The sequence below is a fragment of the Suillus paluster genome (assembly GCF_016628075.1).
Source record: "Suillus paluster strain FC165 chromosome Unknown EDB91scaffold_29, whole genome shotgun sequence".
NCBI classification, from domain to species: domain Eukaryota; kingdom Fungi; phylum Basidiomycota; class Agaricomycetes; order Boletales; family Suillaceae; genus Suillus; species Suillus paluster.
In genome coordinates, this window is record NW_024537589.1 from 18,718 (window position 1) to 45,386 (window position 26,669).

Genomic DNA, 26,669 nt, shown 5'->3' on the forward strand with positions numbered 1-26,669 from the left:
ATAGACAGATAGAGACTTGACGATAACCAGTCTGGACTACGAATTTGAGAGATAAGAATGTTGACGTGACTAGGCTACTCGACCTGTCTGTGGTAGTATACCTACGCCAGGCTGGTCACGAGCCTAAGACAGATACCGGTGGCTGGGTGGACTCATCACATGTGCGTTGTTCCAAGCATAGGCTAGTCCGAGTCGTGCACATTCCGTTTGACCGTGGGAGTGTAAGCCCGTTGGCTTACCTGAGTTCCCATAATCAGTATAAATACTGTCCGAGATAATGAAGCATGCTTCATTATCACTGCCTTTTGGCGTAACGTGGTTCAACGGGATGGTCTAAAGCAAGTGGAACAGGACGAGCAGAAAGGTGCATTTAAGGTATCTTGCTACAAGCACTGAGGATGCTTTCCTGGCGATGAAGCTGAACATAGGAGGCATGCAAGGAACTTGGTGGATGCCAATGTGATGCAAATCATGCGTCTTGGAAGCGAGAGATACGATATACAGATTCACGTTGTAATGTAGACTTCAATGGTGTGTTTTCGCATCACAATGCATATTGCATTAGTACTTAGTGAAATTGATTTCGAGGCATATGGCTCACCACGAGTGAGTCTGATACGAATAAATAGTGCCAACATATACATGCTCGGGCAAGGATATACAGTGCTTCCACTCAGCCTGCCAGCACCACTGGAATCAAATCATAGTGCTATGGTGTAAGGCTGTCACTGAGTTCGAAGGGGAAATGTCATGAAACGAAGCGGAAACGAAACGAGTGCGAAGGTAATCGAGACGTATAGCAAAACGTATAGGACGGAGAGTGTCTGTGAGGCTTTCGGTCGAGCTTGGAGCGGGGAATCAGCGTCTGGGATTCTGCTGCTCAATCTAAGTGTACATGAGCTGTATATATATATTTTCGAACGAGAAACTAAAGCAGAACGAGTGTAGGTATCATGCGGCGAGGTGAAAATACTCGGTGAAGGACGGGAATCTGCACAAGGTAAAATGACGAGATAGAATGGAGAGGGAATGTATCCACGTAATTCGGATTGCGAAGAGTGTTACTCTTCGCATCAGTGAATCACATGGACGACGTCGACGCGTAGGTACGTCGATCGTCTTCATTTTGGAGCTTGGTCGGAGCTTCAAGGAACAATCCTTACATTAATGGAGAAGTACTCAAGTTGCCATGTCTGCCAAGCGGTGCAGTCGTGAACAAAGTCAAAATCAAAACTCACTGACTGAAAGCAAAAGTGGCGCAAAATCCAAAACGCAAAACGTTACGATTTGTCCAGTACTCCAAACCGCAGCAGTCGTCGCAATATTGGCGCCTAAATGGTCATAAAGATAAAGGTGAAATCATATCTCGGTCTTCGCACAGAGTCCCAAAAACAACCGATGGTTTTCCTGATGCGCTCATCTTCCTATGCAGTGCCCCTTTTTTGACGATCAAAGTGGGGGAAGGGCAACATGCATCAGCATAACTATGCATTGCATCACGAATGCACCACCACCATGCTGCAGGGGAAGGGCGCTATAGTTGGTTGCATGTGTTATGCATTTTGGATATGACACGAATCTGTGTACAAAGTGTTCGTCCGTACGTACGTGGTCATATCCCTACCATCCGCCATGTCGTTCGACTTCAAGTCGAGATTAATATCATTGGAACAGTGCTGTGATACACGCAACCATGCGTACTTCCTAAGCCCAGGCTAACACTGGCCGTATATATATCAACAGCACGTCTTACCTCCCTGTCAATTTCCCATGTCGCTCTTCCAAGTCTGCGTGGTCGGAACCTTCTCTCTCGTTCTGTACAAGGCCATCCATGTGCTACTGCGGGAACAGCAGGGAATCGATCTCGATGGACCCGACAGGGGTCATTGGCTGCTAGGTTCTTCAATCATGTACTCCTCGTCATTTGGCCTCCGTGTCTGACTTCCACACAGGCAACGTCAACAGGCTGTTTGAAGATGGGATCGAATATTGCGTGGGCATTGTAGATAGATATGGTGGGGCCGTCAGGCTCCACGGACCATACGGCGTAAGTCCCTTCGACACGTACATCAGGTTATTCATTTACGAACGCTCCTCTCTTTAGGAACTTGTCTATCTTGCCGACCCACGCGCATTATATCACATGGTTGTCAAAGACCAGCACATGTTTGAAGAGACTGAGGATTTCATTATGTCAGTATCCTGCTACCTTTCTCATACTGCATTGACTGGGTGCTATCAAGGTCGAACAAACTCTTATTTGGCGATGGCCTGGTAGGCACTGTCGGTGCGGCACATCCTGGTAAACATCAACAATTCTTATTCTGACGGTTTTTCCATATCTACAGGAGAACAGCACCGCCGGCAACGCAAACTTCTCAACCCCCTCTTTTCAACGATAAACATGCGACGCCTCCTGCCCACACTGCACCCAATCGCTGAGAGACTGACATCCACCCTCGCAGCCAAACTCCCCGCTGACGGCTGTACGTACTGCGCTCTCGCACCTAGAAACAACCATCCATTGACACAGATCGCACAGCACAAAAAGAAATCGACTGTTCTCCCATGGCTCTCCCGCTGCGCGCTCGACGGCATTTGTCAATGCATCCTTGGGTATCCCTCCAACAGCCTCTCAGCAGCAGATGATGATGCGTACGTCGAAGCGCTGCGGATGATGGGGTGCGTCCGCTCATTTTTTCCCTCATTTTCCCAAACTATAACATAACGCGCTGCAGGCCTCTGTACTCAAAACTCCACCTTGTTACGACGGTTCGTGGTGCTCGTCAATCGCTACTGCTCGCCATACTGGGCAAGGAGAGTCCTTGATTTGGTCACAGCACCCTGGATCCCGACGCAGTTTATGAAGCACGTGCGGGAGTTGCGCCACATCGTGGAGACGATGGATACCGCCAGTTGAAAGGCGTTTGCGGAGAAGAAATCGGACGTGGAAGCTGAGGATATGTCATGTGAAGACAGTCGTTCGCCACCGTCGATGATGAATATCATGCGTAAGTTCCATGGACAATCGCGAACATCATTGCTCAAGCACACACAGTAAAGGCCAATTCCATGTCATCCAAAGCAAACCAGCTGACGGATGCTGAGATGTTTGGGCAAATGAAGTAGATCTTTGGTCAATCTTCTCAAACATTTGACTGAGTTCGTTACAGCTCCATGGTATTTGCTGGCCTCGACACGACCTACTGCCGCACTTCGTACGCTGCATCCACCTGCTTGCCTATGAACCCCCACATTCAAGCAAGGCTCAGAAGCGAAATACGCGATGCCATGAAATCTTCGATGCATCAGGACGACGACGACACCACATCCGCTAGACTGCCCTACGACGTCCTCAACAACCTCCCGTTCCTCGATGGCGTCATCAAGGAGACTCTCCGTCTCTACCCCTCCTTCCCAATTATGCTCCGAAAGTACGTCCTTACTTCGCCTGTCACTTATGCCTACTAATTTCGCGCACGGTACAGAACAACCGAAACAACATCGCTCCCTCTACGATTCCCCGTGCGCACACGGGCCGGTGTAGAAACGTCCACCGTGACGATGCCGCAGGGTAGCCATGCAATCATCTCCATCCTCGCTGCGAACCGCCATAAAGAGATATGGGGTCCCGACGCGAATGAGTGGATCCCTGAGCGGTGGCTTGCAGAGGAGCAAGGACAGTCTGCACCTACCCTAGGCGTCAAGGACGGCGTGCGGTTCCCTGCTGTGTACTCCAACATGTGAGTAGCTGACAGCGCTTTCCTTCCCCCCGAATTCATTCAGTATATGGTATGCGTGCTAACTCAGTGCACAGGATGACAGTTCCTCAGCGGCAACCGCTCCTGCGTGTCAGTCCTTTACCTCCCATGCCGTCCTTCTGACTAACCACCACAATTCTTAGCGGGTTCAAATTCGCCGAAATTGAAATTAGTACGTCCATACCACCCATGTGTAGTTGACAATCATAACTAACACTATTTTCCACCAGAAAAAGTCGTCGCGACACTCATTGTGCGTCTGCACTTCGCGCTCCCGACAGACAAGGAGATACAGTGGAAGCTCTGGGTGTTCCATGTCCCTGTTGTCAAGCCCCCCGCTGGGGATGGCGTGACGCCGCAGGTGCCGCTGACTGTGCGCCTGGCGAGGGAGGATGATTTCAGGTGGTAGGTTATGATAGAATGTTGTGTGTGGCGTCTTTCATAACTTTCTGCAATGTCCTGGCTTTCTGAGACTCCTTTCTTGTGCCCGCATACCAGTATATGTAGAGCCGTGTGCGGTCACTGTTTCATGCAGAAGTATACTCACTGTCTCTTGCGCTCATACTACTTAGGATGACCGTAAGGTCAAGTGCACAGCGACAATGACATTTTAGAATTGAGCATCCCTTAAGTCGGGCAAGGAAACTTTCCGAAAGAGTCGCCACAGTGAAGTGGAAGTGGTACGGCACAATATTATAATTCGGCTGCTCTGGGATTCGAGGACTTATCTCCTCAGTGGGATTGGGTAAGTATTTGGTCGCGGAATAGCTGATCAAAGTATTCTTCCACATGCGTCGCATCAATCCCATGTAGACTACACCAGATATCTAAAACCAACGGGGCCCTGAAGCTCCTTCGTATCCTGCTCGTCCCTCTCCATCCGCTCATTCAAACGCTTCAAATGCAAATACATTACACCAAACATGGCTGTTGACACTCCAAGCGCTGCGAAGCAGATGGCGTAGGAATACCGATATGAAGGGCCCCAGTTGATCGGCCATACGAACCTATTAGAGACGCGTGAATTTGTGGACGATCAGCGAGCGAGAGATCGATGTCACTAACGACCCGACGATGTTCCCTGCCTGCGCCAGTCCATTAATCATAGCGATAGCAGCAGCTCGCTTCGCAGGTTCTCTGGCAAAGGTGTTGGCCATCCACCCCCATAGCACCATTTGTCCGGCACTGATTTGAGCCATCAGGAACCTGTACGTCTCTGAGTACAAGAGCCACTGCTTCATGAACGATGATACTGCTCACATCGAAATATAGCGCGCAGTCGTGTTCATCGTACAGAGAGATATGATGAATCCAAGGGCAGCTGTTGAACTCGACGCCACAACGTATATGTAACGCTTTCGCTTCTTATCAGAGTACCTGATCGTCCATGAGACGCGATTTTCAATAGAAACAGATCACTGACCTTGAAAGAGCAAATGAGGTTATCGTGGAGAGCACCCACGGAGGAGCGACGAGCAGCAATGTTACACTCGTATCATATCCCAGAGTCGCAACGATCGTCGGGAAATAAATGACGAATGACAACGATACAAACTGAATGAACAATGCGAGTGAAAGCCACCACACCTTCCAGTCGGACACAGCATCCCACAGTCCTTGCATGGTTGTCCGTTTCGTAAGATCGCCAGGCCTTCCATAGCCATCTTCTGCGAGACGAGATATAGCTAGCGTTCTTTCCTCCGGGGTGAGCCATTTGGTGTTGTGAGGGAAATCAGGTAGTAAGAACATCGCACAAATCGCGACTAAGACGGTAGCGCTGCCCTCGATGTAAAACAACCATCTACAGATATATATTTCAGCTTCAAAGAGTAACAGAAACGTTTGTTTCTCACCTCCACGCAGCTTGACCAAGTGTTCCCTGCATGCCTGAAAGTATACCAGACGCAAAAACGGCTCCGAACCCAGCGCTGAGCACACTTCCACAAGAAACGAGAGTCGTTCTCACGGCGAGCTCGTCTCGCTTGTACCATCCAGATATAAGAAACAGAACGCCAGGGACAAAGGGTCCTTCAGCAAAACCAAGAAAGAAACGGGCGAGAAAAATCCCCGTATAACTTGGGTCGAATAATTACAGACTAGAATGATGCGAAATAGAAATGCGTACTTCTTTGTGATCCCTGGGCGCAATTAGCGTTCGTTTTTATGAATGACCAGCGTCGACGAACCTGTTAATGTTGATATTACGCCCCAAATCACCATAGTAGAAGGAATCAGAATAGCAGGTCTTTCTAGCCAGTGCAGAAACATGTTCCTGAAAGAAAGAGAATTCACGTTGACCTCACCCCTAGATGATGAATGTAACTCACGCTGGCAGTTGCATGAGAATGTATCCCACATATACGATGGACAAGATCGTAGCGTATTGTTGTCCTTGCAAGTGCAGGTCTTGCTCTAAACCTGCCAACCTAGCACTACTGTAGACATCATAAGATTACATACTATGAGGGAGTATGACGACGCGTAACATACCTAGCATTCGATCTGTCGACCTAACCAACAGCACGCAGTAAGTACCAGGTTCGAACGAAAGAAAAAATATGACGAAAAATGTCCAACATAGGGTCTATGACCCCAACGGACTCATTCTGATGCAAAAAAAAATACCGATAGAGTTCGCCAAAGAGGTGAAACTCACAAAGTTCAGGGCATTCAAAAGAACGATCACGGACATACGCAAATCGAGCTTCCTCACCAATCTCCTCTCGAGATCACGACGGGCACGGCTTGAGGGTATGCTAGAAGACTCATCGATCATGTCAATGGGATCAGCCGATTTCGCATCGCTGATAGTAGACATCGTTTAAAAACACAAACACAGCAGGAAGAGTCGATAATTCTCTTCTCGGTGACGCTACGTGAGAAGAACGAGGCGGAATTCGCTGCAGGGGAACCATGGTCGTCTCAAGGTCATCGATTAAATATTAACGGGCGTCCCACAGGAACCTTTGACAAAGAAGGTTCGCTTAGTGATTATCATGCGTGCGTGGCAGTGGAGTAGGGAGAGTTGATGATTGGCTTGACGCAGAATAGTGTTGCGTAAGCACGGACGGAATTGTTGGCAGAACCTGGCAGACCCGCATTGGGTAGTATGTATATCGTCGGCGGAGTAACAATCCGGATTATAATATATGAAATGGAAGCATTCAACATACTTACTTAGGGCCTCGGACACGCCTGAGATTATCCACTGACCCCATTCAGTGGTGGCCTGTGTGGGCGTAGTAAGTACCTGACGAGGATGGTGTATGGCATAAGACGTCGGTGATGTCTTTCACAAGGGGAGGTAAATCTCACCTTCGGCTTCTGTCAAAATTGGTTATCCCGTGAGATACTGAAACAGAAATTAATGAGTGGCGGCTTGCACGGTCACACTCTTCTGCCCCTCTTTCACAAACACAGGGACGTGGACGTCCCGTTCGGTGGGGGAGAGAATTTCGAGACCGTCTGCCACAGGGGAACACCATCGTGTGTGTTATCCTAGGGGATGAAAGATCATGCAATGATTATAAGGCAGGGCCGACTCTTTCAGAAGGAGAGGAAAATTCACTTTCGAAAGTTTCCAGCTTCTGCCTGAGGACTGGTAGCGATGGCGCGCAGGCTGGAGAACCGCTTCTCAGGCATGGGATGCCGACGCGAATATCAATGAGTCCCGGCCTGAGTTAAGATCGCCTCTGCTTGTTCTGTGTGTCAGGAATGATGCGATGATGGAGGAAGAAATGATGGAGGGGACTGACATGCAGGATATATCGATACACCTTTAGTTGAAGATCAGTGATTCATGATCATACGACCACAACAGTCGACATTCCTCACCAGAACAAGTCCTCGTGACGCTCATGCTGCGTCTGTACGTCTCGCTCCCGGCGGAGCGCGCCGCGCAATACAGAAAGGCGTGTGAAGGAAGTTAATTGGAAGCTGTCTGGTGAAGTAGGTTGATTTTATTTGGTCAGGCGCATCAGTAAGGTGGCGAAAGACGATAAATAGGAATGCAGGCCCTCTTTCACAACCACAGGGAGGTAGACATCCATTGGTGGGTAGACGGTTTCCGCAGTCTAGTGTCCAGACCATCTGCGCCAGTCTGTCTGGCGTGATGGGAGGAGTGCATTGTGGAGGGGACTGACATGTCTTTCAAAAGGAGAAGAAAAATAACTGTCGATAAAATGCCTGAGAACTGGTTGTTCTTCCAGTTCTAAGGACCAGTTATCAGGCATGGGAGACCGACGCGAATATTATTATAATGAGTGCCAGCCTGAGGCCTCAGCGATGACAGTTCCTCCTTCACATGCACTGGCACAGGGAGGGAGACGTCTGTTCGGTGCGGGAGACGCTTTCTGCATTGTAGCGTCCAAAATGTCTTCGTCTGTTTGTCTAGCGTGATGGGACGAATGAATCGTGCAGGGGACTGGAATGCATGAGATGTCATAATCCATACGTCTGTAGCGGACGATCAGTAATTCATGATCACAAGACCATAACTAACGCCACACCAGGGCAAGTTATCGGGCCAATGTGCGCGTAAGCCATGAACTCTAAGGCCGCCGTGCGTGAGATGACGAGGATGATGCAGACATTGATAATGTCTTTCGGAAAGAGAGGGGAAATCACTTTCAAAAGTTTTGAGTTTCTGCCTGAAGACTAGTTGTCCTGCTAACTCTCGCGATTCACGAGAGTGCTGGCCTAAGCGATGACGTTCTTCTCCAAGTCAGGTCCTCCTTTACACGCACAGGGAGGTGGGACGTCTGGTGAGCGGTGAAGACGCTTTCTGCGGTGTAGTGTTCAGACCGTCTCCGCCTGCTTTGCCCGTCAGGTATGGTGTGATGATAGAGGAGGGCATCGTGGAGGGGACTACATGGCACACAGGATAAATCGCTACGTCTGTACTCTGAGTCTATAGCCGACAATCAGTAACTCATGATTACACGACCACAACTAACTGCTCACCAGAACAAGTCATCATGTCAGCGTGCCTTTTCCCGCGAACCCTGAGGCCACCATGCATAACGTGACGAGGATGATGGATGAAATAATTCAAGGCATGGTTGACGTCTTTCAGAAAGAGAAGAAAATTCACTTTCGAAAGTTTTCAGCTTCTGCCTGAGAACTGTTTGTCCTGCTAACTCTCGCTCTGGTTCGAGAGTTTTGCAGGACAACCAATTCTCAAGCATGGGATGCAGAGGCAAATATTAGCGTTGAGCATGCCGGCTTGAGCGGTGGCGGTCTTCTGCTTGGAGTCCTCCTTCACAAACACCAAGAGGTGGACGTCCGTTCGGTGGGGGAGACGTTTCCTACAGTGTGGTGTCGAGACCGTCTCTGCTTGTTCCGTCCGTCGGGCCTTCAGGGAAGGGCGGGTGGAGGAGATTGAGTAGAAGCTGAACGTGTGACACGGTGTTGTGGGCAGGTGAAGAAGTTTGCTTTTATTTGGCCATGCGTGCTGCAGGGCAGAATCTGGCATGATCCACATCCATCAGTCGCGTTCAATCTCTACAATGAGCTCGGCAGCAGATCTTAAGCTGCGTGCTGGAGCAGGAAGAGGTAATTTGTCGACGAATCGCAAATAGGCTCAACTTATAGGCTTTTAAGTCGATCTACTATGGCCAAAATGCGTCTGTGGGATTTGTATATCCTCGAGCTGAATGCCTTGACTCGGTATTGAGCATCCTTCGCTCCAAGCCCCGATTCATAAGCCTCCATCCACCGCTTCATTCGATGTTCCCATTTTCAAATAATGTTAATCCCACCGGAGTCCAAAGCTTTCGGCATGTTTTCTTTCAGCGTCATGAAAGTGTAATCACAGTTCTCTCGAAGAAACCTCTTCACTCGTCCTTGTCCAGCAGTGTGCCCTGAGTCAATGTAGTGGTGGAGGTGCATATCATCCTCAAGGAGCGCTGTTGATTTCTTGCGAGCTTTGGCAGCACGAGCACTGGCACTTTGCAGGCAGCGTTTTGTCGCAATGCGCGAGGCATTCGTCGTTACTACAGAAACTGCACTAGAGCAAAACGATATATTTATTTTATTAACATTAAGCTCTGAGCTTATGTAATGAAAGTTTAAACATGGTGTCGCGGAGTTTTTCGTCAACCAATTTGGCCACTGTCCAAAGTAGCGGTGACTAGGTGATGCGCACCGTAGGGCTTTGGTTCCTTTCTATCTAACGGGTTTGTCGTTGTTCCCTTGGACTCACTCCACGCTTGACTAGGCACCACTCAACGTACACAAAGACTTCAGACGTACATTGTATAGGTAGACGGAGTTCCATAACATTGGTTCCACGGAGTTACTACGTTTCCGGACACGTTCAGTGACCTCTCTCCGTCGCCCGGACTTTCCTGCACCAGTATGCCACGAAGGCGCTAGGTCTCATATTCCACCTTTGCCTTCTGCACCTATGCACCTTCAACCGTGATTAACATGTGGACGGCATTCCCGGCATCGCCTACAAGGTGCATCTCCATCACTACATAGTTAACTTGTATTCAAGGTTCATACGTTTGCAGTCCACATACTCTAGATCGGTATAGTATTACCCGACCCGTGGTTCTGCCTGTACTACCCTTCAATCCGTCAGGTTCAACCACCCTGATAGAACTACCGAGTACTTCGCGTGAAAAAAAACAAATGTTCTAGGACATAAAAGCAAGCCGTTTTCCTACTGCCAGTATCAGAGCTATTATCCCCCTTGACGCATCCCATATTTCATAGCACAAACCATACGTTTCTCATTCATCATCGCTGTTGTTGCTACTTTGACAACATCCATGTCTGTTAGTGCCACATGCCTGGCTAAAAACTACCTTTGCGGGCCCAGCAGCGACAGCAGTGATCCATGCTGCTCAGGTCTTACTTGTTATGGAGGTATGAGTATGGGTCATTCGCTTCGCATCCAGGATTCATCCCCATGACTCACCCTTTGCGCTATGTACTAATAGAATGACGACTCAAGAGTCGTGTACTACTGCCATTAACCATCTCCCGATGAGCTTGGAAGACTGAACATGTTGCAATAGTGAGTCGTGTTTCCGCTTTCGCGTTGGTACAGTGGTTGATCTCACGATATGCAATTCGTTATGGAGTTGATCAATAGTATGCTTACTCTTGTACAAACCTTCCTGCTCCCTCGACCAGACTCTTGGATGTATCAGAAAACCACCCGCGTGGATTCTGCGGCATTGATAAAAGACATCCATCTTATTTGACTTGCGCGTATTTTTTTTGCATAAATCACAGGAAATTTGGTGTATTATTTAGCCGACATGAAAGTACCTGTATGTACGTACATGTCCTTGATACAAAAAATATTTAGCCTCACTTTCCTCCTACCCTCGACACTGATCTATTATCGAAGCGCGCTAACGAGTATTTTTTGACTGTCCCTTGGACCACAAACCATGATCACGATGCTTAAGAAGGACTGATCGCGGAGGATGGAGATTTTATTAGAGGATACGCTACTGCTTCTCCTCGAGTTTTATACCATACATCTACCATATTTGAATGTTCGTTGACTTGCATAGTATATACCGCCTCTAAACGCTGGACACTTGTGTGCTCAAGACAAATACCGAGTCTCGAAGTCTCGAAACTGGGTCCACGACGAGCTCGAACTACTTGAAGCAGCATCACAACATCCCTCCTCGACAGACCAAATAGTGGACATCGCTCTTGAGCCAGGCATCACAAGGCGCTGTTCTTAAATCGTTGAATGGGGTATACTACTGTATAGGTGAACGAAAATTCCCTGCATAGAATCATGGTATATAGCCTCTTTTATGGTCCCAATTCCATCCTCAAAATGCAAATACTCCCACTCCCTGCAGGGTACACGACGGATGTTAATTACACCAACCGTTTGTCGTGCTACACACTGCGACTAGTCGACACGTGTACGCGGCCCCGGAAAGCAATTGAAGTTATGACGGATCCTGTATCAGAGCCAGCCACGAGCTCAGCGTGATATTCTCGAACGCTAAGGATGAGGCGTGGTCCCAGCACAAACATCTGGAAAAGCGTAAAAAATTGAAGTATCCCAAGATAAATCTGAGTTTCCAGGGAATATTGGTTCTATATAAATGATGAGCCATGGTCGCATGTGATGGTCAGCGAGAGACTGGCATACCGCTTCGATCGGTGTAAGCAAATAACCAAGCTCGAAGCAAGAGTTCGCAAGAAAGCTAGAGAGCGGAGAAGTTCAACGGAAAAGGATAACCACATCAACATTGAGAGCTTACACCGCAAAGTAAGCCACGTGAGATTTAACTAATACCTTGAAACAGTCCCCGATAATCCCTCCTGCTGAGTGTCGTCGCAGTTCACGGAAGTGTTTCACAGCAATCCAGACTGAGAGACACAGTGCGAGGACCTCCCATACAGTGGCGAGTATCCAAGTCAGGGAATCCAGAAGTAGGGCATTTCCCTCGTAGCTAATATTGCACACATAGTTGCCGGAGAGAATGAGCGCCTCTGGTATTCGTCAATCAGCCTGACGCATGTCTTTCACCCATAATTAAGCTTACCCCCTGAAGTCTTCCTCACGAATAATACGGCGGTCACTCCGTCGAAGGTGTTGGCAGCCACGAAGACGAAAACGAGAAGTGTTAAAACCTTGCCGGATTTCTGAGACATGGCATGCAACCGAGTGATCATGATGACTTGCGTGATGTTTCAGTCAAGTCGACATCACTGAGGTATCGCAGCTGCATAGCTCACCGCCCAGTAGTGCATTTACGATTGCGCTCAGCCAATTTAAGGCTCCATATATTGCATAGCCTGACAAAACCAGTTAGCAATCAGCCTCGGAGGATCACGCACTCGACTCGAACTTACAGCTGCGGCAGTCATTATATGGCACCAACAAGCTGATTAAGAAGTTCACTTACCCCTACATGGGAATGCTGTTGATTGGACGGTAATGGCAGATATAACTACATAATACTCACTGCATCTGTTACCGGGATTGTTGGAAGACCGACTGTATGTCGCCAGTCAGAAGCAAAAAACGTGGTGAATGTTAGGAGACATACTCGGAATCTGAATGCTGATTGTGAGAGATGGTTGATTAGCGCAAACGCCAACTGCTTAGCCTTCCAAACATACACAATATATACTATTCCAAGATAGCGCACCTAGGATATTGTCAAGTCAGCTAGCCACGCTTGTCATGCAAGTTACATACACTGAGATAGAGAACAGTCATCATGGACCAGCGTTGCCTCTGGCGCGAATTAATTATATTGTAAAGTTGTCCTTCAAGCAGGCTCACCCAGATCAGTTCGACCTATAAAATCATTCTTAGCGAAATGACTGGTCCGGCAATGACATCAACCTACCTCTTGTCCGAATGTCAGCACTGGAAATGTCATCAGGATATCAGCAGTTCTGGAATACTATCTTACTCACCCCAATCGTACACTACCCCAGCGAAGGCAGCAACTGTGAAACCGCAGGCAGGGTTAGATCAACACGCTAGTGTCATCATCCGACTGGCTCTCCACGAACCTGCAAAATAGCTGGAAACATCATATGACTGGATGTACGGCCACCAGCTGGGATCATTTGAGACTACGGTCATACTATTCGAGGATGGATGTGAGGGAGCTGTGAACTTGGTGGTTGTGTGGAGATGGGGTACGGTCTTGATATACCCAGGCCACAATCCACACTTTTATGATAGAGACGAGCATTATGGGATAATATTTGCTCCCGTTTGTTCACGCGATTGCCAAGGATTGCCAACGCATAGGTGTTGGGGCAATTTACACTGATTGATGATATTGCATGCGCCTAGTCTCCCGTAGTCAGACCATAATAGAAGGAAGACAGCCGTACCTTGATTGTGGTACGTGCCTGTAATACGCTGTAATACCCGGTCTGCACGACCGACTAAGAAACTTACCTTACAACGACGCGTTTCTAGCTGTACGCACCCAAACGAATAATTGTTGAATATCGAGGGGCCTTGAGGACTCACCAACGGGAATATGAGCTCAAAGTCCTCGTCAATGGTGATTTCTGCCGCGTAAGTCTCTCTCCACTTCATCTTCATCTCCTTCTAAAGACCACCATAGATAGGTTCGTACTAACAACCATCAGGTGATTGCATAATGACTGTCAGCACCAACGACAAAACAGCCCCCAAGATCCACACGACTACGCAGTCACAGGTACTCCAAACTCACCTCACACATACACCACTGACTGGTTCCATAACGAGCTAACAAAGCAAAAGAAAGATAGAAAAACGGAAATAGTTCTCCACTCCATGCGCTATTTCTCTACGAATTGGTGGATCGAACGGACACACCGCCGAGAAACAACCATAAACGAGTCCACCGTGTGGGGTCGTCAATGATTAGAGCAGGACGTGACTGCGTACCCGCCGTGGGAGTAGCAGATGGCGTAGTGGCGGCTACCCGGACAGCCTTCCACCGTCCTCGTTTAGGCCGCCGAGTAACATGTAATGCCTGCGCAGAGACTATCGGACCCAAGCGATTGGAAAGATACGCAAGAAAGATTAACCCCTTTGTCCTGAACCCCAACAACTCCTACGAGACTGATGCCGTGATGAGAAATGGAAGTTGGCCTTGAGCGTGGCTGGAGGTGCGTCTCGTCAGTGTTGGGATGATGAAACTCTTCGGAGAAGAACTAAGGGCATAGAGGTCAGAATAAGAGCAAGTGAATTGATGTGATGGCGACACACATGAACACTGTCTTGGGTATCATCAATTAGGTGCCCTTGCCCTTGCAGCGGTGGACGACCATCCTCAAGCTGCAGTAGACCTCGTGTATCTTCCGCCTTCAACATCATCGTTACAATCATCGGAAAGGGCGGAAACACGCAAGAAAGACTTACCCATGCATTGTCCAGTATTCCAGCATCTTCTACAAGACTCAGGCTGTGATGAGAGATGGAACTTGGCCTTGGGTTTTGCTGGAGTGGTGTTGTGCCACCAGTGTTGGGATGATGAGGCGTTGCGGAAGACTGAGGGCATAAAAGTCAAAATAACAGCTGTTGAACCGACACCGTAATAGGCAACATACATGAACGTATCGCCAATTTCTTGCAGCGGTCGATGGGCGTCCTCAATGGGAGGGAGACTTTGGGCGCTAGCATTCGTGTTAAGACCGGGTGCGTTGGCAGTGGAGGATGTGGGCAGTGGAGAGGATACGGAGGGAGGGCGGGGGATGTGCTTCTTGAGCGCATCGAGCGTCACTTCCATGCCATCTTGACTAGACGACCATAACTAATACTCCTCACCAGAGCAAGGTGCCGTGCGTGAAACACGGAGATGACGAAGACAGGGCATAGAATAAGGCCTAGGCATCTTCGATAATGTCTTTCTGAAAGAGAAAAAACCACATTCGAAAGTTCTCAGCTTCTGCCTGCGAACTGGTCGTCCTGCTAACTCATGATCCATGACGAGAATCGCCAGGACAACCCGTTCTCAAGCATGGAATGCTGATGCGGATATTAAGTTTGGGAGTGCTGGCCTGCGCGCAGCCTGTCTGGGAGGAATGCATCGTGGAGGGGACTACATAACACGCAGGAGATATTAATACTGGACTCCATAGCTGACGATCAGAAATCTAACTCACGATCACAACCACAACCACAACCACAACTCACCAGAAAAAGTCATCACGCTAATATCATGATGTGTGCGGCCGTGCAAGCGCGTGGACCCGCGATGAAGAGAATGATAGATTTGATATTAATAATTTCAAGTTTTAAGGCATGATTGAATCTTGATGTCTTTCGAAAGTAGTTTTTCTCTCTCCTGGACCCAAAAACAAAAACTACTTTCGGAAGTTCAAGCCTTCTGCTTGAAAACTGGCGACCCATGTCAGTCCTTAACACACAGGACGGGCAGCGTCACCGGTTCTCAGGTATGGGATGCAGTCTGCAGACGTGGCTGTTGACTCTTCTACATGTCGACGTCCGTTGGTGGGGGAGACATTTTCCGCAGCGTAGTGTCGTGTCGTGTCGAGACCGTCTCTATTTGTTCTGTCGGCGCGATGGTGGAGGGGAGATATCAATACGTTTGGACTCTGTAGCTGACGATCAGTGATTCACAACACGACCGCACGACAACAATTGACATCAATCCTCACCAGAAAAGTCCTTGCCACGTTCATGCTGCGTCTGCGTCTGGCGCGATGCGGGAGAGCGCGTGGAGAGGACCAGCCGCACGTTCAACTTGAAGGTTCACAGATCTGAACATTGAAGCTTTGAACATTGAAGCTTGAACGTGCGGCTGGTTCAGGTTGCTTTTATTTGGTTGTGTGCCCCACGAGCATATCAAATGGCATTTGCAGTAATAGTTAGAGCTACACGATTAACAATCGAAAAAATGTACGATAGTGCTACACAAAAGTCTCGTGCGTATACGTAAACGAAATAACTGTTCATAAGAACCAACAAGCAATAAAACGAGTGGTGAGTAATAGGTATGTCCAGAAAGTAGTAATGCTACAACGTCATAAAAACAAGAACGAAAGCATAAAACCCCCCCATAAAAAAATAAAACGATCACAAGAACTGACAAGATCCACATCCACCAGTCGCGTTCAGTCCCGTGTTCTGCAACGAGCAGTTCTTGAGCTGCGTACTGGAGCAGAGCGAGCTAGGGACGGTCCCAGTGAGCGCGGTATTGTTCTGGAGGGAGAGGATCTGTAGCGAGGGTGGGAAAGTGTTTGGGAGGGGCGGTTGGAGGTTGTTATTGGAGAGCAGGAGTTGAGTGAGTGCTGAGAAAGATGAGATGGTGTTTGGGATGATGCCGGTGAGGGAGGTGCTTGATAAATCGAGGAGTTGGAGAGACGCTTGGAGTGTTGAGCTGGAAGAGAGTGATGAGAGGGGGTTGGTGATGTTCTGGGAGTTGACGACGCTGGGGAGAGGGTTAGAAAAGGTAAGGAATGCTAAGAGAGGGGACTTACAGATTCTGTAGTGGGAGTTTCGTCAAGGTGGATGGGAGAGAGGTGCCCATCATGGGGTTGCGAACGAGGGTGAAGGTGGTTACAGCTTTGAGGGAGGAGAATAAGTTGTCTGGGAGTGCTGTGATGGCTGTTGCCTCGATATGGAGGTTGGAGAGGGAGGTGAGGTTGGTGAAGGAGGAAGGCAGCGATCCAGCTAGAAAACGGTCAGATCATGTAAATGGGTAGGACGTGATGACGTACCTGGTATGCTGTTACCTCCGATGACTTGCAACGTCTGGAGTCCGGTGAGTGCTCCAAGTTCGTTGGGTAAAGTTGCTGGTACTCCAGGGAACGTCAACTGGCTGTAAATAGGTCAATACTGGTGCTTGGGATGTGTGAAGGGGACTCACAGATTTGAAACTCTACCAGAGCTATCGCAAGTGACACCGTTCCAAGCACAGAATTTGACGTTGTTGACCCAACTACCATTTCCGAGTGATGCTTGACCTTGGGAGTTGGCGGTGTCGAATATGCCGCGCAGACCACAGAACTGGATAGCGTTGAGGATCTGCTGTGCGTTCTGGGTATTTGAAGATAGATAGGTGGATGGGACCGTCTGGAGGGTGGACAAGCAAGTGGAGCATGGGTAGGATGATGGGCTGGAAGGTGCGTCTAGGGTGTACTGGGACAAGCACTGTTGGGCATTGGCGGAGAGAAAGTTGGGAGTTGTGGTATTTGTCATTAATGGGGAGTTGTTGATGGTCATGGTCATATTAAGGACGCGTATGTTGAGGAAGATGGTATCTCCGATCAAAAACAAGAGTATGATGATGAGAAGAATTAAGCAGCACGACCTGCGTCTGCGTTTCTTCTTCTTGTCTATCTGACAGTTGCATTGACGCTTGTGAACGTGAAGAGGAGGCCATTGGGAAAGCTGGGCTTCAGGATCAGGCCTAGATTCAGGAATGCGAAAGTCGAAGAACATTTTGGTGAAGCGATCGCAGAAGGGAGACATGCCGTCTTTAGTAGAAGCTGGAGAGAACTTTGACTTTTCAATGTCAGAGTGAGGATGAGGTGGATTAATAGACAAGTGTTCACGGAACTTTGAAGACATGGCGGTAGTGGTCAAATTCACTGGGCGAACAAGAATTCATGGCAATTGGCATTGATCTTCTAGTTACACGAGAACAATGACTATGAGAATTATTGTTTATTGTTTGTACATTCAATTATCATATACCAAATTAGGATGATCGCTCAGGGGCACGCGCTAACCAATGAATTATCCACTGGCTACTTCAAACCACTGAGAACGCGGTAGTGGACACACTTGGATGCAGAGAATGTGACTGAAATGGTGGGTCTAAGCTTGATATGGGTGGACAATCTCACCGTCTCCACACCGCGCTTGAAACTCATGTGGACGCGATAGCATTTCCATCGAAAACGTCGATTGGTAGGTAGCGAAGACTGGCCGCTCCTTGTTCACTTGAAGATTGAAGAGTATTCGAGATGCAAGAACGCTGCGCAAGAATCTACGGTCTAAAATTAATACGATTCATCTACATATATTCGACCATGTTTAACAAAGTTCTTCAGTCAATGGAGAAAAAGGACTCACAAGCAGGCAGCAACCACAGATCCTTTGCGCAACAATTCTCCACAAAGGAGTTCAACAAATGAAAAATTCGAAAAGAACCAGCTCGAGAGTAGTCTGAATCGAGTTTCATGATCCACGAAGGATACGCGAGCCACAAAGTAAACTCAAGGACAAACTAGCACCACCGCATAATGATAAAATCAGTCGCACCTCATACCCAAAGAGGTGGTTAGCCTCTCGCCACTCATACGCAAGGAGGTATTCGCCTCCGAGCCTTGGCGGCAGTTCATGATTACTCTCGCAAGTGGATAGAACTTATGCTCGCCAAAGTTTTTCAGTGACTCCCACTCAGGCAGCCAACCAACACAATGGCAGCACGATCTATGCCGCCAGAGTTTACCGGTGGCCCGCGCTCAGGCAGCCTACCAACACAATGGCGAACCTTGTTCATCACCACGTACCTATGGCAATCCTGAGCACCTTTTTCACAGGCGCGCGCGCGATAGTGACGATTGACTGTAAAATAACAGATTCGCCCGATCCAAACGACGCTTTCAAAGCCTTCATTCTCGCCCTCCTCTGCTATAGATAGAATCTTCGGGATAGGAGAAACGAAGCTGCTGTTCTGGAACGTCGTGCAGCTGATCACAGCTGGGCTGCTAGAGCCAATCGAAGGAGACTGGAATCCTCAGATTTTAGCCCACTCGGAAATTTAGCATCCCTGTGCGTGACGAGCATTCGTGGCGTTCGAGCTGGTTGAGGAGAAGAATGGTTTCCAAGTCCGCTTGATGCTTTACATGATCAAGTCACGACACTCGCTAAGTATGACTCAGATAGGAGCTGCTCAAGGGGCGCACAAGAATCCACGATTCAGTGGTTCGCTCAGTCGATGCTACGTGGAGCAGTTTTTAACACGGTCACCTCGTAGATCACCTTCCAAGAATTATGCAAATTTTACTTCCTCTCTCCCATGTGAAATTATAGGAGACATACATTCGGTACTGTATCCAGCTGCATCTCAAAGATTCGGCACGACCTTCGGTTGATGTCAAGAATAATGTTCTCTTCCCACCCAGATTCAACAGAGGAGCTTCATCTTAAGCTATCGCCTACGATCCTCGGTCTCAGATGCAAATAACCCGCATCACGTTCTCTACTCGCTGTGAGCAGTATCATGGTTGCTCCTCGAAGGGTCTTTCTATGCTAGTAGGGTGTCTTGTTCATCATGATCGTCGCACTGAGCAACTGGAGCACCGTGACAGGATGCATGCTGGTTAGCAGCAACCTTGCTTGTAATAATAGTCTGAGACTTGATGTAGACGGTCTATGTCAGCGCGAGTAACTCGGGAGTTTACAATTCTTTCTTCATTGGTATGTACTACGAAACAATGAAATACATTATGTAACTAATCATATCTTAAATATCCTCCATGCTGAGAGCGAGAGTAGCGTTGGTCGATGAACCACGTCCAAGAGCATCAAGATGTTGATGAGACCGCGACGGTAGCTGAAGCCTGCGTAGAACGTGATAATGAAGATACTGCCAGTGTCACACAGCGTCCAAAACAATGGACATTGTGTGGCACTAAACGCCGTTGGCGTTGAACGACATCCGAGTTGAACAGCGCATCAAAGCGCAGAGTTAGTGATGTAATGGCCGCGGCGCAGGCGTTGGCTGTTTCTCTACTACGAATCAGCAGACTGAACGGATACACCGCCGAGAAACAACTAGAAACGAGTCTAACATGTGGGGTTGTCAATGATCAGAGCAGAACGTGCCTGCGTGCCCGCCGTACCAGTAGCAGGTGGCATAGTGGCGGCTACCTGGACACCTTGCCGCCGTCCTTGTTTAGGCCGCCAGGCAACATACAATGCCTGCACAGAGATTATCGGACCCCAGCGATTGGAAAGACACGCAAGAAAGACTTACCCCTTTGTCCTTAACTGCAGCAACTCCTACGAGACTGATGCCGTGATGAGAGATTGAACTTGGCTTTACGTTGCTGGAGGTGCAGCACCTCGTCAATGTTGGTATGATGAGACTCTTCGGAGAAGGACTGAGGGTATAAAGGTCAGAATAAGAGCAAGTGAATTGATGTAAAGGCGACACACATCATGATGAACACTGTCTTGGGTACCATCAAAGAGGTACCCTTGCAGCGATGGACGGACATCCTCCCCACGTGCAGTCTCCTCACGCAATCGCTTCGAATCCTCGCTCTCAATCCGAACCGAAACCGACCGTATCCGTCGGCTGCTCACAACAGGAGACGCGGGGGCGATGGGGACTAAGGGCGGTTGGGGGCTGTGCTTCTTGAGCGCATCGAGCGTCACTTCCATGCCATCCTGACTCTTGATGGTGACTTTGGCTGAGGGACGCCCGAGAGGGACAAAGGCGCTGGCATTCGTGTTAAGACGGGGTGCGTTGGCGGTGGAGGGTGTGGGCGGTGGAGAAGATACAGAGGGAGGCGATTGGGGAGTATGAGGGGGGTGCGGGACAGCGTGTACCATGGTAGGTGTACCAGGAAGTTGGGGAATTGCGGAACGAGGTGACATGGGAAGAGGTGTGCCGGGTTGATGGGGAGGATCGGCATGAGGGACATGCTGCTGGTGAGATTGTTGGTGCATATGCTGGGAGGGCATAGCATAATACCCCCAAGGAGGTTGTTGTTGATACGGGTCCATATACTTGGATCACGTCAAGAGGATTGAAAATAAACGTAAGGTGGGGCACTCACATAGTATCCACCCCATTGCATGGGCTGAATAGGAGCTACACCTCCAGGAGGGGCTTGATGTGGGTGGGGAGCCATGCGAGGGCTGGCAGGGATATTAGGGCCACCGGGACCCCCCGGCCCAGGACCGGGTCTGGATTGGGCTTGCATATTTGGCACGGCACGGGGAAATGCAGGTGAACGTGGTGTGCCAGCAGGCTGCTGTGATTGACGCATACCAGGCACGAATGGAGTAAAAGAATGTGCGCCCAGTTGGGAAGGTTGCGGGGGCGGCTGTGACGAAGATGACGACTGGTGATGTGGAGGGAGGTTAGAGTGTCGCGTGGAAGGAGAAGCCATGTCGGAGGGAGGTTGGGAAGACGATGAGGGATTCCGGAAAAGCTTTGCGATATCTGCCTTAGTTGGTTTGGGGGTAGATGCAGTTGAGGGAGGTCGTTGTTGATACGGGTCCATATACTTGGGCCACGTTAAGAAGATTGAAATAAATAAAGAATGAAGGACTCACATAGTATCCGCCACATTGCATGCGCTGCATAGGAGCCACACCTCCGTGAGGGGCTTGATGTGGGTGGGGGGAGGACGACGAGGGATTCTGAAAAAGCTTTGCAATATCTGCTTTACTCGGTTTGGGGGTGGATGCGGTTGATGTTGAGGGAGGAGTAGTAGAGTTTGAGGGAGTGGATGATAAAGCGGGTCTTGCAGGCTTCGATGACCCTGTGGTCGATGTGAAAGCGGGAGTTTTGCCATTTACACACTTGGAAGAGGTAGCTGGCACGGATCCGAAATATTTTACGACTTCGGTTTTTACGGCGGGAATGGCGGCTGATGATGAAGATACTGGGGCCCAGGCATCATCTGTTGATGCAAAAACAACGGATCCTAAGAACAAGAGTTAGTATTTGAGATGGTAATGAATTGATAATAAAATCAGACCTGGTCGTACTGAACCCAGACTATTTCGAGGGACAGAGACGCCATCTTTTACGGATACACCCTGGCATAACGCACTTGGACGTCTGGAGTGAGAAGTAGTTATTAGGGAAGCGACATGGTTTGGAGCAGGAGACTGCGATCGCGGCGAGGGGACAGCTGAAGATGAACTTCTCTGCGGCGGGCCCTTTGCCCAAGCTGATTGCCTAGGGAGCGGCGTCGGAGTCCCTCCAGATACAGTGAAAACTTTGCTCATTCTGCAAACGGTACAGTCACAAAACAATGTATATATATAGTTGAACTCACGGATTTGCGTAACGGCGGTCGTCGGCGTTGGCCCTCGTTAAGACAGAAACAATCGATGATATTGTCGCGCGTGGTGGTCATCAAGTATAACCAGGCGAAAACAAAAGATCGGTTTATGAACCTCATGAGGCTGAGGCTGTATCACCAGGCTCACCCCCTACACGTTTCCCCTCAGCGTTGCCGACTTACCTTACGGAGCTAAGTAGTTGATTGGGTAGATTCAATTATGATATACCAAATTAGGATGATGTATTGGTCGCTCGTGAGTCGTGGCACAGGCACGACTTCAGCATTTCTCGTGGTCATCGATTGTGGGCATCCAACAAGACTGATCGCAATGCGCATCCTCACCAGTGGCAAATTATTGATCTGGGAAGTTGGTATCATATCAATCTTGTGATATGGTAAGTAAAGGATGGGAATGCTGTAACAGACGAGATGGAATATTGCGAACTGTACAGAGACAGGTAGAGGGTTATTCGAGATGTTATATAAAACTGGGTGGGGGAGGATCCAGACGAAGTTTACAACAAGATTTCTCCTGCTGATATAGTGCCTACTCCTCGAGAAGATGGAGCTGTGGTGTGCGGTTCGATTTTGGACGTGCGAAGAGAACTTTTCAACTTCATCACCCAAGGCTTCAATCGTGTCATTGAATTCAACAAAGACACGCGATGCCGTCCGAGTCAGTATATCGCGCTTCCGAGGACGTCGACATTGAGAACAGCGACTCGCCGAGGGAGGAATTGGAAAAAGTATCATCCGAGTCTTCAAGTCCTTCAATAGTAATCTTTGCAAGTTTGAGACTCTATGGCGAGCAAATTGCAGATCCTCCTGTTCGCTATGTAGACGTAGCGTTAACAGGATCTTTTGCAGAACCCTCAGATTGTCCTTGTTCAACTTGGGACACCGTCGACTTGTTAGGCTCGCCCCGTTTCTCACCACGTTTGGTGCGCACGCGTTTTTTGGGGGCACCCCTAGGCTGGCCGGGCGTGTGCACCATCGGGGAGCGGTTGAATTGAGGAGCAGTAGCACTGCTAGTTGGAGCAGAAGGGACGGTAGATGACAAACGCTCCTCGCCTGTGAGCTTTTTTCCTCCTGGGGATTGGAAGTTGCCCATCTGGAAGGGAGATGGCATGGAGGGTTTCTGGAAACCGCCGATGCCCAGACCTACAGAAGCTGGATGGGTGGCAGAAGCGGACAGAGCAGTAGCACTGCTAGTTGGAGCAGAAGGGACGGTAGATGACTTGGGAAAACGCTCCTCGCTTGTAAGCTTTTTTCCTCCTGGGGATTGGAAGTTGCCCATCTGGAATGGAGATGGAATGGAGGGTTTCTGGGAACCGCCGATGCCCAGACCTACAGAAGCTGGATGGGTGGCAGAAGCGGGCATCAGAGGCTTTTTTTTGCGAGGACGTCCAGAACCACTGCCGGCCATTGCAAACGAGAGCGGATCGACGGGTTCGATGCCAAGGACATCGAGAGCAGCAAGTGTAGGTGGCTTCTCTTTGCAAACGTGCATGAATTGCATGAGGAAATCACGATCGTATCTATGTATATGAAAACATGTTTGAGAGAGTGTAAGTGAAAAGGCAAAACCACGAACCTGAACCGACCGTCCCTGACGTTCGCATTGAGCTCAACCTTAGGACCCTTGATACCCTCAGGGTATACCACCTGACTGAGATTCTCGATGACGCGTGCGGTGAGGAGTGCGGAGGTGTGAGGCGCGGAAACATTTGTCTTTGCCGAAGCAAGGTCTTGGGGGCTAGTACGTCTTTGAGGAATCTCACTAGGAGGAGGCATCGCACCGGAACTACCGCGGGCTGATGACAGATCGACGGGTTCAATGCCAAGGACACCGAGAGCAGCAAGGGTTGGTGGCTTCTCCTTGCAAACGTGCATGAACTGCATGAGGAAATCACGATCGTATCTATGTACATGGAAACATGGATGAGAAACCGTAAGTGAGAGGCAAAACCACAAACCTGAACCGGCCATCCCTGACGTTTGCATTGAGCTCGATCTTAGGGCTCTTGATACCCTCAGGATACGTCACCTCGCTGAGATTCTCGATGACACGTGCAGTGAGGAGTGGAGAGGTGCGGGGACTGGCAGGGATAGTCGGGCCACTGGAATCCCCCGACCCAGCCTGAGGACTGGGTCGGGATTGGGCTTGCATGTTTGGCATAGCACGGGGAAACGCAGGGGAACGTGGGTTGATAACAGGTTGCTGTGATTGGCGCACACCGGGCACAAATGGAGTAAAAGAATGTGCGCCTAGTTTGGAATGCTGTGGGGGTGGCTGTGATGATGAATGTGGAGAGGGTCGGGTGGAAGGAGAAGACGTGTCGGAGGATGGCTGGGAAGATGATGAGTTTTGGAAAAGCTTTGCGATATCTGCTTTAGTCGGTTTGGGGGGAGATGCGATTGTTGATGAAGGAGCGCTTGAGTTTGAGGGTGCCGATGACAAAGCGAGTCTTGCAGGCTTCGATGACCCTGATACGGAAGCGGGTGTTTTGCCATTTACATGGTTGGCCCGGGAACGGGTAGGGGGTACGGATCCGACGACTTCGGTTTTGATGACAGCCGGTGATGAGGCTGAGGCATCATCTATTGATCCAAAAACAACGGATCCTAAGAGTAAGAGTTAGTATTGGAGGTGGTGGTGATAAAATCAGACCTGGTAGTGAACCCAGACTATTTAGAGGGACAGAGATGCCATCATTTACGGATCCACCCTGTCTTAATGCACTTGGACGTCTTGAACGAGAAGTAGTTTTTGTGGAAGCGACATGGGATGGAGCAGGAGACTGCGATGGCGACGGCGGGCCCTTTGCCCAAAATGATTGCGTTGAAGGGAGTGGCGTTGTAATCTTTACAGATGCAGAGGAAAGTTTGCTCATTCTGCAAAGTAAGACGCGCAACTTGAACAACAGGTAGTCGGATTGAGACGTCAGTAACGAAAAGAAAGGTGTATAGTTGAACTCACGAATTTTCGTTGGGACAGTTCGTCGTGCGTGGTGGTGATCGTCCAGGCGAAACAAAAGGAAGCTCATGAACCTGAGGCTGTGAGGCTCACCCCCTACACGTTTCTTCACTTATCTTTCTAGGGGTCAGCATTGCCGACTTATGACCTTGCGGTCCGTGCGGAGCTAGTTAATTGGGTTGCTTCACAAAAAATTGTATTGATGCAATTTTACTTGTCACTTGCAGGTTGCCTAGTGTTGTAGGGATTCTTGGGGTATTTACGAGCTACGAGCGTAATGTGCAAGAGGCGTGCCAACATGTTGAACCAAGGGGGGGTAGCACGTGCGTCGTGGATGCAGTTGATTTTGATTTTTAAACAACGTGATCATGAAATTCAGGACCCACGATACCGCCAATACACGAGACGTTAATCATAGCATGAACGAAAGCATCGGAGTGGCCTAAACCTGACAATGCCTGCGTATCGCGAGCAAGGCAAGAGGTGGTGAACTACACTACGACAAAGTCTGAGTCCCCCTCCTTCGAACTTCGTGGGGATGATGTGTGGAAGTAGATCAACATATGGAAGTAAGCAAATACGCAGCCCCCTGCGAATAGGGCTATGTCCAACATAGGGTCTACCACCCCAAAGGACAATAAATTTAATGATAAAAAAAGAAGCAAATACGCGGCTCGATGTCCTAGTCAAAGTCGCCTCACTGAACGCGATAATGAAGATACTGCCGGTGTCACACAGCGTCCAAAACCATGGACATTGACTCGGAGTGGCGCCAAACGCCGTTAGCATTGAACGACATCCGAGTCGAACAGCGCAGACTTAGTGATATAGTGGCGCAGGCGTTGGCTGTTTCTCTACGAACCAGCGGATCGAACAGATACACTGCTGAGAAACAACCAGAGACGAGCGCACCACGTGGGGTTGTCAAGGATTAGATCACAACCTGACTGCGTGCCCGCCGTGGCGGTAGCAGCCATCTGAGAGACGGCCTAGTTTACGTTCACATTTGAAACTTTCTTCAGCCATAAGCGTGCGCTCTCATTGGTGGAGGCGACGCTGGGCGCTCGGCTACATACAGGCTTCTGTTGAAAACAAGTTTTGACCGGTTCGACTTTTTTTAGATGAGGTAGCGTAGTGGCGGCTACCTGGGCATCCTGCTGCCGTCCTTGTTTAGGCCGCCAAGCAACATAGAACGCCTGTATCGGGCCCCAGCGATTGGAAAGACACGTAAGAAAGAATTACCCCGTGTCAGTCACACCTACGAGACTGATGTCATGATGAGAGATGGAATTTGGCTTTACATTGCTGGAGGTGGAGGATCTCGTCAGTGTTGGGATGATTTTCGGAGAAGGACTAAGGTCATAGAGGTCAGAATAAGCGAAATAGCCTCACCCCCTAGTACACGGTTATTGTTTATAATTATT

The 26,669-nt window shown here is 49.2% G+C and overlaps 8 protein-coding genes across 8 annotated transcripts; 2 read left to right on the forward strand and 6 right to left on the reverse strand.

The window, feature by feature from the left end:
- Positions 1 to 1,770: 1,770 nt before the first annotated feature.
- On the forward strand, positions 1,771 to 4,170 carry EDB91DRAFT_1248854 (cytochrome P450; the record flags this gene model as incomplete). Its single annotated transcript, XM_041322986.1, has 14 exons — positions 1,771 to 1,897; positions 1,953 to 2,047; positions 2,105 to 2,193; positions 2,244 to 2,287; positions 2,349 to 2,490; positions 2,543 to 2,655; positions 2,739 to 2,872; positions 2,924 to 3,011; positions 3,059 to 3,125; positions 3,174 to 3,434; positions 3,489 to 3,743; positions 3,811 to 3,849; positions 3,905 to 3,933; positions 3,992 to 4,170. 14 exons carry the CDS (start codon positions 1,771 to 1,773, stop codon positions 4,168 to 4,170), a joined length of 1,662 nt encoding a protein of 553 aa, XP_041176653.1.
- Positions 4,171 to 4,412: 242 nt separating this feature from the next.
- Positions 4,413 to 6,787, reverse strand: EDB91DRAFT_390506 (major facilitator superfamily domain-containing protein). Its single transcript, XM_041327085.1, has 10 exons — positions 6,418 to 6,787; positions 6,252 to 6,271; positions 6,089 to 6,196; positions 5,948 to 6,033; positions 5,887 to 5,899; positions 5,615 to 5,836; positions 5,185 to 5,562; positions 5,022 to 5,138; positions 4,827 to 4,967; positions 4,413 to 4,768 (listed from the first exon to the last, which is right to left on the reverse strand). The coding sequence occupies exons 1-10, from the start codon at positions 6,577 to 6,579 to the stop codon at positions 4,576 to 4,578; spliced, it is 1,440 nt and encodes a 479-aa protein (XP_041176654.1). The 5' UTR covers positions 6,580 to 6,787; the 3' UTR covers positions 4,413 to 4,575.
- Positions 6,788 to 11,430: 4,643 nt separating this feature from the next.
- Positions 11,431 to 13,453, reverse strand: EDB91DRAFT_390571 (uncharacterized protein). The gene is made up of 13 exons (XM_041327086.1): positions 13,275 to 13,453; positions 13,176 to 13,208; positions 13,106 to 13,125; positions 13,039 to 13,053; positions 12,952 to 12,990; positions 12,873 to 12,901; positions 12,800 to 12,813; positions 12,712 to 12,747; positions 12,486 to 12,545; positions 12,293 to 12,427; positions 12,008 to 12,239; positions 11,896 to 11,950; positions 11,431 to 11,840 (listed from the first exon to the last, which is right to left on the reverse strand). The coding sequence occupies exons 1-13, from the start codon at positions 13,345 to 13,347 to the stop codon at positions 11,637 to 11,639; spliced, it is 945 nt and encodes a 314-aa protein (XP_041176655.1). The 5' UTR covers positions 13,348 to 13,453; the 3' UTR covers positions 11,431 to 11,636.
- A 249-nt stretch (positions 13,454 to 13,702) lies between these two features.
- On the reverse strand, positions 13,703 to 14,995 carry EDB91DRAFT_1347384 (uncharacterized protein; the record flags this gene model as incomplete). The annotated part of the gene is made up of 5 exons (XM_041325921.1): positions 13,703 to 14,239; positions 14,295 to 14,420; positions 14,476 to 14,571; positions 14,629 to 14,757; positions 14,798 to 14,995. 5 exons carry the CDS (start codon positions 14,993 to 14,995, stop codon positions 14,051 to 14,053), a joined length of 738 nt encoding a protein of 245 aa, XP_041176656.1. The 3' UTR covers positions 13,703 to 14,050.
- Positions 14,996 to 16,305: 1,310 nt separating this feature from the next.
- On the reverse strand, positions 16,306 to 17,673 carry EDB91DRAFT_1053968 (L domain-like protein; the record flags this gene model as incomplete). Its single annotated transcript, XM_041313794.1, has 4 exons — positions 16,306 to 16,660; positions 16,710 to 16,902; positions 16,950 to 17,050; positions 17,099 to 17,673. The coding sequence occupies 4 exons, from the start codon at positions 17,671 to 17,673 to the stop codon at positions 16,306 to 16,308; spliced, it is 1,224 nt and encodes a 407-aa protein (XP_041176657.1).
- A 2,288-nt stretch (positions 17,674 to 19,961) lies between these two features.
- On the reverse strand, positions 19,962 to 22,386 carry EDB91DRAFT_390670 (uncharacterized protein). The gene is made up of 7 exons (XM_041327087.1): positions 22,260 to 22,386; positions 21,957 to 22,210; positions 21,529 to 21,902; positions 21,027 to 21,479; positions 20,401 to 20,976; positions 20,219 to 20,345; positions 19,962 to 20,163 (listed from the first exon to the last, which is right to left on the reverse strand). Exons 2-6 carry the CDS (start codon positions 22,207 to 22,209, stop codon positions 20,229 to 20,231), a joined length of 1,773 nt encoding a protein of 590 aa, XP_041176658.1. The 5' UTR covers position 22,210; positions 22,260 to 22,386; the 3' UTR covers positions 19,962 to 20,163; positions 20,219 to 20,228.
- A 1,323-nt stretch (positions 22,387 to 23,709) lies between these two features.
- EDB91DRAFT_1028100 (eukaryotic translation initiation factor 4G1, eIF4E-binding domain-containing protein) lies at positions 23,710 to 24,062 on the reverse strand (the record flags this gene model as incomplete). Its single annotated transcript, XM_041312666.1, has 2 exons — positions 23,710 to 23,806; positions 23,863 to 24,062. Coding segments are annotated over 2 exons (297 nt in total), but the record flags the coding sequence as incomplete, so codon positions are not given.
- Positions 24,063 to 24,244: 182 nt separating this feature from the next.
- Positions 24,245 to 25,534, forward strand: EDB91DRAFT_1135750 (uncharacterized protein). Its single transcript, XM_041318814.1, has 3 exons — positions 24,245 to 24,893; positions 24,940 to 25,183; positions 25,249 to 25,534. The coding sequence occupies exons 1-3, from the start codon at positions 24,437 to 24,439 to the stop codon at positions 25,367 to 25,369; spliced, it is 822 nt and encodes a 273-aa protein (XP_041176660.1). The 5' UTR covers positions 24,245 to 24,436; the 3' UTR covers positions 25,370 to 25,534.
- Positions 25,535 to 26,669: the final 1,135 nt, after the last annotated feature.

Excerpts from the sequence above, each read along its gene's own strand:
- EDB91DRAFT_390506 (XM_041327085.1), bottom strand. The coding sequence starts at position 6,579 with ATGTCTACTATCAGCGATGCGAAATCGGCTGATCCCATTGACATGATC. Across the intron at positions 5,139-5,184 it reads ACCTCATTTGCTCTTTCAAG|GTACTCTGATAAGAAGCGAA; the intron begins GTCAGTGATCTG and ends ATGGACGATCAG. Across the intron at positions 4,968-5,021 it reads ACTGCGCGCTATATTTCGAT|GTTCCTGATGGCTCAAATCA; the intron begins GTGAGCAGTATC and ends AGAGACGTACAG.
- EDB91DRAFT_390571 (XM_041327086.1), bottom strand. The coding sequence starts at position 13,347 with ATGACCGTAGTCTCAAATGATCCCAGCTGGTGGCCGTACATCCAGTCA. Across the intron at positions 12,902-12,951 it reads TGACTGTTCTCTATCTCAGT|GTGCGCTATCTTGGAATAGT; the intron begins GTATGTAACTTG and ends ACAATATCCTAG. Across the intron at positions 12,240-12,292 it reads CGTGAGGAAGACTTCAGGGG|AGGCGCTCATTCTCTCCGGC; the intron begins GTAAGCTTAATT and ends GACGAATACCAG.
- EDB91DRAFT_390670 (XM_041327087.1), bottom strand. The coding sequence starts at position 22,209 with ATGAGCAAAGTTTTCACTGTATCTGGAGGGACTCCGACGCCGCTCCCT. Across the intron at positions 21,903-21,956 it reads TCTGGGTTCAGTACGACCAG|GATCCGTTGTTTTTGCATCA; the intron begins GTCTGATTTTAT and ends TCTTGTTCTTAG. Across the intron at positions 21,480-21,528 it reads TGCAATGTGGCGGATACTAT|TATATGGACCCGTATCAACA; the intron begins GTGAGTCCTTCA and ends ACGTGGCCCAAG.
- EDB91DRAFT_1135750 (XM_041318814.1), top strand. The coding sequence starts at position 24,437 with ATGTTTGGCATAGCACGGGGAAACGCAGGGGAACGTGGGTTGATAACA. Across the intron at positions 24,894-24,939 it reads TGATCCAAAAACAACGGATC|CTGGTAGTGAACCCAGACTA; the intron begins CTAAGAGTAAGA and ends ATAAAATCAGAC. Across the intron at positions 25,184-25,248 it reads CTGCAAAGTAAGACGCGCAA|GAATTTTCGTTGGGACAGTT; the intron begins CTTGAACAACAG and ends AGTTGAACTCAC.